At 36.5% G+C, this 7,651-nt stretch overlaps 1 protein-coding gene across 1 annotated transcript in view; it reads right to left on the minus strand.

Annotated features, from left to right (window-relative positions):
* Window positions 1–2,893: 2,893 nt before the first annotated feature.
* The window catches only part of LOC110596265 (PDZ domain-containing RING finger protein 4-like), a gene marked incomplete at its 3' end in the record, with an annotated part of 4,891 nt that continues 133 nt past the window's right edge, over window positions 2,894–7,651 (minus strand). The window contains exons 2-4 of the mRNA XM_021715954.1: window positions 7,290–7,649; window positions 4,848–4,934; window positions 2,894–3,001 (exon numbers count right to left, since the gene is read on the minus strand). Coding sequence (XP_021571629.1) covers window positions 2,894–3,001; window positions 4,848–4,934; window positions 7,290–7,649 — 555 coding nt within the window. The remainder of the gene's footprint in view (window positions 3,002–4,847; window positions 4,935–7,289; window positions 7,650–7,651) is intronic.

The following is a 7,651-nucleotide window of genomic DNA, read 5'->3' on the forward strand; positions in this document are numbered from 1 at the left end:
ATTTACCTTGTGACTGTGATTTTTTTATTCTTTTACGATTCTTAAATTTGATCTGCTTTAGTAGAATGCAGAATGTTACAAAAAATAATACTTTTTAGAGTTACTGGGCTATGTTATACTGTGGCAAAACTGTTATAACTAACATATGTATTAGCATTTATAAAATCTTTTAAACCATCAATATAAAAAACTTTTAACGTATCTACAATCTTATTCAAATAATGACTGATAAAAATTTTGCTATTTTATCAGAACAATTCATGAAAATGCTTTTTTTTTAGCATATCCTGACTATAATTAACAATAAACTCTCTTATAGTTTTTATTTTTAATTTCAGTCACATATTACTAATTTCAAAGCAATGAATAAAGTGTCAGATTGTGGTAGTTAAGTCATGTGCGTAGTTCCATACTACAAAAACTATTTGTACTTTTTTACATTGCTAGCACAATTATATTTTGCACCAGGTTTAAATCAGCATGGCCACTGGAAGTTCAAAATCTGAAAGAAACAATCTATTAAATTTGTTCAATTTATAATAACTGAGGACAAAATGGAAAAGAAATGTATTCTCTTTCTTTTAAAACTGTTTCAAAAATGTGGCTCTGCACATTTTTACATCAATCTTAAGTAATAGAATTTTTATCAATTTCCCATTAGGTATAAACTGCTTAACTTTGATTGATACCATAACAGCAGATAAACTGAAATAATGACAAGCATAAAATGCTTCTAAATGTAATGAGTACATAGAGATCTTTAACAGCACATATATATTTACATTAACAAACATGTTATTTGCTTACCTAAAAATTAAAGTCACACAAATATGTATTCACTCAAAAAGCTGATGGCATCACTAAGCAACTAAATATGAGAGATTCATTTCTAATAATATTCCTTCTAAAATATTTCATGCTATTGTATATATTTCTAGAAATATATACAATATCTAATTCATTTCTTAACTGCAAATGTGGTCACAATAATTCATTATAGAATTCTAACATATACATAAATATGCATATATGTATATATAATCAGTGATTCTTGGTATAAAAGATGCATTGAAACATTTATATCATTGAAACCAACTTCAAACTCTTGTTATTATCTGCTAATATATGCAAATCAAGGTGAATAGTAATAATATTGCAGCTAGTTATAAATTTCATTTGAATTTCCAAGGTTGATCTTTTTGCTTTTTATCTTAGTGTTTAAATAAGATGAATTTGACATATATTAGTAAGAGTTCTAGGTAGATGTCCAGATGCACTTGATTTGTCAACCATAGATTTTATTAAATTATCTCTTTAAGTAACAAAAGAAATGAGTTTTTAACAAAAGTATTATCACACACTGTTACCTAGCTTGAATAAATTATTTTTAAATTGCCAGTACATGTTTCTGTCATGAGTGTGTGTGTGTGTGTGTGTGTGTGTGTGTGTGTGTGTGTGTAATTGAATATATGTATTCGGTTCCATCAGCCCTTCTAATAGTGTCAAATACAGGTCTTCCATTTTTCATTTAGCTTTAGAGATAAGACAGACAGTAGTAAGGTCTTTTGTTTAAATTACGTTGCCCTTTAAATCATACTGCACAAACACGAGTAGAAATAGAACAATTCTAACTTTAGAAACAGCATGTAAATGTTTCCACTAGGCAAATTGTCAAGACAATTTGGATAGCAACAGTGAAAGTAGGTCTGTACTTTCTTGGCTAGACAATTGAAAGTAGAAAATCTTGATACAAGAGACTTCTAGCCAAAACTCAGTTTTTTAGCAAAAGGCAACTCCTCTCTCTTCCTTAAGTGTCTAATCAGCTAATTTCAATTCATTGCATTTTTTTCTCTTTTCTCCAAAACAGAATATAGTTGGCTCTTCTATATTCTTTACTCTTATTTTCGGTCAGTATACTCACAATTCAACTTTGCTTAATGTACAAAAGATGAATAAAAGTCTAAAATTCTATTCAAAGTTCAATAAAGAAAAATAACCTTCATACAAGTAGTGTACATAGACATTCGGAAAGAGCACCAATAATTATATAATACAAAATAAACAGAATTTTTAAAAGAAAACATAGTAAAGTAAATCTTCCAAATTTCTATTTATATCTTTAATAATGTATTGGAAATTAGCCCAGTGACAAAAGAACTTAATCATTTTGGTAACACCAAATAGTACTGTCTTAACCAGTTAATAAAATGTCAAAAGGATAGAAATGCCTGGTCGCAGTGATACAAAATTTCATTATCATCACACAGCTTTACTAACATATAATTGTTTACTTTGTCACTCTCTAACACAACAATATAGCTACAATATCCCAGAGCAAATGAAGACTTCCCACCACCTTTTCCCAGTAGAGAGAAAAAAAGGTGTTTCCTCTTTTTATTTCATGTAAAAAATAAAGACATGAATGAGATAATCATATTACACTAAGAAATATTAAAGGCAATGTATAAATAATTCCAAACTCTACACATACCATACTAAACACAAGTTAAAAGGATAATAATATTCCCTCATCAAAAATGTTCTTCAGCAGCGACTTATCATCCTTTTTTGAAGTATTATGAATTTAATCTCTTAATAATCACAAAAGTATCACCACAGTTCACGGGGAGAGATAATTTACTAAAACAGAGATATCCATCAACAGGTTTGGCGACTTCGGGGGTTTTATTCTTTTATCTCAATATCTAATAGTTGATATAGAATCATCACACAGTTTTATCTTTTATATAAGGAATAAAAAAAGATAATAACCATACTCCTACTTAGAATATATATTCTAAGTACCATACCAAGACGAAGCAATAAGTTTGGAAATTTAAAATATCAAAATATCTCTTCCATGCATCATATACATGTTTTATTATTGTCTTACCTCAATGATTTTGTCATGAATCTCCAGGCTATCTGCTCTGTCAGCAGGTCCATTTTCTAAAATTTTTGAAACATAAATTCCTTCAGTTGATGTTTCTTCCTGATTATTCTATAAAAAAATGTAATCATTAGCAGAAAGAAAGATGTAAACAAAGTTTAAATTTTATAAAGAATAATTTACTAAATGTAACACTGTAAATCCTCCTTAACCATCCAACTCTCTTAGGTGGGAATTTGGCACAGAATTTAAACTTACTTAGCACCAACTAGTCATTAATCAAGATGGCAGTTTTAATGAATGAGCCCAGAGTTTCTGACAACATTATCTATTTACTTAGCATTTTTAAATACACATAAGTTATGGGAAAAGGGCATGTACAAGGTGAGATCAACTGGCTCTTAAGTATTATTTATAAAACATTTCACTTCTAAAGAGATGTAACAAGTAAAAACGACAAGGTTAAAGAATAAAAGTATATCTAGTTCCAACTGTATAATTGGTTTGATATGTAGTCATCGTTTCAAAAATATAATTTAATTTCACGATGTGACAGATTTGAAACATAGCTCTGACTTTGTCTCTTCACAAGGGAGACTAGTTGCTTACTCAAGTGAAAAATCCCAAAAGATCAATTCTTAACTGCAAGAGAACTCATACAAGCCTAATCTTTATACATTTCCAGGTGCAATGTGTCTTATAATAGTTGTCTGAAACATAGAGCCAATATGGTACAAATAGGACATTTTAGCTGGTCACAAGAAACAAAACTTATTGAAGGAAAAAGTTCAACACCCTATAATAATACACCATGTGATTAAATGTCATTTTACTTCATGGCAGGTTAAATACAATTATTTCTCCTTAATTAGCTTTCCTTATCATGAATTTTAAGAGACTCTTTAAAGAGTCCAATGTCATCTAAATGTCAAATACTTAACCAGAATTTATAAAAAATATCCTTTAGGGAAAAGAGAGCAAACATGATATGATGAAAAAAACTTACATATTTTCATAATAAATGGGGACTGTTTTTGAAAGAGAAGCACAGCAGTCATTAGTTGCTAGGTGTTTGAAATACTAAACACAAGGAAGAAATATGTCATTGCCATCTTGACCTAAACATAGCATATGGCCAACAATCCTAAGACAGTTTCCTTGGACAACATATGCAATGCAGGATGCAAGCATTTTGTGGCAGTTTATTGGGAAAATTAAAGAACATAATTTTATAAATGTCAATACCATTTTTTAGTTACAGTGAAAATTGAGTTGACACGGGAGTAGAAGGTATAATTTTTAAAACTTGCAACTACAGCATATTGTGTACATTTATAACATGTATTTTGAAAACAATTGGTATCAATACACAGAATGTTATTTATTCATTCAATTAAATAAAGAACCTGACTGGGGAGCCAAAAATACTTCAAATCAACTATCTTTCTTTAACATACTATTTCCTATTGAAAACAATTATGCCTTGTTTCCACATATTTCAACTGTTCATTCATTCATTCAACATGTATTAATAACTTCCTAGTCTATGTTAGCGTCTAAAAGTTGAGTAAGTTGACTTAATAAACAGGAATATCAGCATGCAATACAGTGGCCTAATATTATCAAATAGAAATTGCCATCACACATTATTGTAAAATAGATTCATTTAAGAAATTTGCCAATTAGACTATGTAATTTAGCTAAAATATAAAATGTACTCTTTTTTAAGTAGCAAAGAGAGTCAAGTTTGTTGGCTGTTGTTTTTTGTTTGTTTTTCTCAAAAAGAAAATCTCGGCATGTACTAGAATATTTGCACTAAGACACCTGATAATTTAATCACAAGCATACTTTTCAAGGCTAAACCACTTGTTTTTTTACCCAAAATCCACAACTGAAAGCTAAGTTCTATATTATTTTATAAGCAAAGAGTGAGTAATGCATTTACAAGGTGTGTTACCTGATTTGGTCGACCTCCTATAATATTGAATCCCAAGGTGTCTTTTTCTCTTTGTAAAATGATAGTGAATAGCTTATGCTCTCCATCCTAGAAGAAAAGGGATAAAATTACTAAGTTAAAAAATATAAAAGAAAAATAAGTGCTATGGTAAGCTCTTTTATTTGGTACTCCAAATAAATTAGCACATGAAAAGGAGAAAACCTTAAAATTAAGAATGGCTGAATTTGGCAAAGGGGTAACTTCCTCTTATAATTTTTTTGAAAGTAAGCATTTGAAAAGAACAATTGTGCATGTGAGAAAAAACAGAACTATTGTCAAAAATGACTTTGCACTTTTACATGAGTAGCTATCTTTTATCTTAATGCAGCATCTAATTCTGACTTCACCATAATTTAAAACGAATTTCTTATTTAACCCTGGGGGCATTCTTTTTCCCCTGTTACAGAAAAGTCAAATAATTTGTCAACAAATTTTATGTAAAATTTTCACTGTGGATGGTTTTAAAGGATTTAATGAACACTGAGCTGCTTATACATTTCTTTCAGTATTCACATTGCAATCGTAATGCAGCCTCTGTTAGGTTACAGTAGTCCTCATTTTAAATAATATTTAGTTTTGCATAATTCTTGCAGGATGAAAAAATAATTTCATTTCTTTCTTGATGGCCAAATAATAGTTAAACAACTATATTTACAACCTGTTTATTAGCAAAGACTAATTTAAATACAAGATGAAATAGAGCTGGACTCAGTGAGTTTTATTCATGGTTACAGTAATTATTAACTTATGTTAGGAAATTAAGTATTTGGCAATTACTTCCAAAAGATAAAATTCCACGAGCATCATCACCACCTTTTCCCAGGAGCTTTCCCCAGGCAGTGCACACAGTGGCCCCTACTGGTGGTGGAGAAACATTTCTGAGGCGCACAGAGAAGGTTTTGGCTCATTTCTCAGAAACACAGCTTGACTTGTTGCATGGTCTTCTTCGACATATAATTCGGAGCTGTTGCTCCTTTCCTTCAACCTCTGATTCGGTAACACCTTGAAACCTGGGCTGGTAATGCAAAGTTGTATCTAGGCTTCTCCCTGGGTCCTCCTGTTTTGTAAATGCGTACACACACACACACACACACACACACACACACACACACACACACACACACATAAGAAAGAATCCTTGCAACCAGCCTATTAGTACACAGTGTGCTTCCCTTATTAGTACACAGTGTGCTTCCCTCGTTGGAAGATTTGAGTCCCCTTCACTTCGGGTTCAAGGGCTAGCGCCTGGAAACTCAGTGCCTGAGCTGGAGGCCAGGCAAAGCAGCCAGTCCCAAATGGGAATGGTTCTGGGTCGCTCCTTTCCGGGAGTGAGGAAGAATGAAAACAGCTCCTTGAATGGAGAGCAAATTCTGCTAAATCCCTGCTCACCATGGCAGCGACCAACAATGTCAAACACTGCGCAGAAGTCCTCCAGAAGAGAAGTACCAGCTTTATAAACAAGCCTCTTCGCGCGGGGTGCTGCAAAGAGGCTTGTTTACTCGCTCTGAAAGCGGGCGGTCCAGGAGCGCAGTTCGGGGCCAGCAGCTTCGACAAAGAAGGGAAACAGCCGCTGCCCGGGGCTCGCAGGGCCAGTCTGACTGCAGATGGATGTGGCTGTCCTCGGATTGGACTCTCCAAGTCTCTCTCAGTCTCTCTCTCTCTCTCTCTCTCTCTCTCACACACACACACACTCACACACACACACACACACACACACTCACCACTAATAACGAAATTCGAGGCAGGGTAGGATTATTTAGGGAAAGTCAAAGCGAGGAAAAGAAGTCTGCATGTCTAAGAAATCCCATCTTTCCGTCTCTCAACTCTTGAGACCCCTCACACGCCTCCTAGTCCCAGACTGAATCAAGGGTACTTGACAGGGGCAGCTTGGCAGAGCAAGTCATGCTGAGCTAAAGCCATTCTCAGATGTGCGGCTGCCAGGGTACGGGGATGCTGGCGCTGCGGGAGAGGGGAGGCAGGACGGGAGGGGTCCTTGCTGCCGGGCTCTCCTTCTCTGATTTGCTTCAGGCGTAGGGCACAGGCACAACAAACAGGCAGAGACGGTGGGCAGGAGAGTGAAAGATGGGGTGGCAAGAGTCTGGATCGGAAGCCAGTTTTCCCAAGCCCCACTTCGCCCGGGACAAAAGTTAGAATTGGATCTGTTTCACTCTTTCCAATCGTAACATAAGCGGAAAGGGGATCATCCTTGCCAACTGCAGTATTAAAACATTCCTAAGAGAATGACAGGAGAGTATGATGAGGGCAGAAGGACGCTTCCTACGGCATGGGAGAAAGGATGCCCCCTTCCAAAGGAATCTTTAAAAACCAGAACGGATCGTTTGATCCGGTCCTCTTCCCACCGCGACTGACCGCGTCCGCGGCGCCCACTCCCCGTGCACGTACCTGGCCGTGGCCGCCGCCCAGGTCCCCGACGAAGTTGCGAACGTGAGCCATGTACTGGGCGAACTTCTCCCGGTACCTGCGGGCGGTGCGCTGCGCCTCGCCCTGCAGCGCCCAGAGCTGCGCCAGCAGCGCCTTCTCACGCCGCCTCCAGGCGAGGACCCGCGTCCCGGGCGCCCGCCCGCTGCCGCAGCGGCTGCCGGCTGGGCCCCCGCGCGCGCCCCCGCTCGGTCCGGGTTCGGGCGCCGGCTCGCTGCCCCCCCGCGAGAGCACGTCCCTGCCGCCCGACCCCGAAGCGCCGCCCGAGGCGCTGCGGGGGCGGGTAGCCGGGCCGAAGCCACAACGTTCGACGTGCGCCTCCAGCT

The sequence above is a fragment of the Carlito syrichta genome, unplaced genomic scaffold (genome assembly GCF_000164805.1).
Source record: "Carlito syrichta isolate Samal-C Ts95f unplaced genomic scaffold, Tarsius_syrichta-2.0.1 Scaffold103341, whole genome shotgun sequence".
NCBI classification, from domain to species: Eukaryota; Metazoa; Chordata; class Mammalia; order Primates; family Tarsiidae; genus Carlito; species Carlito syrichta.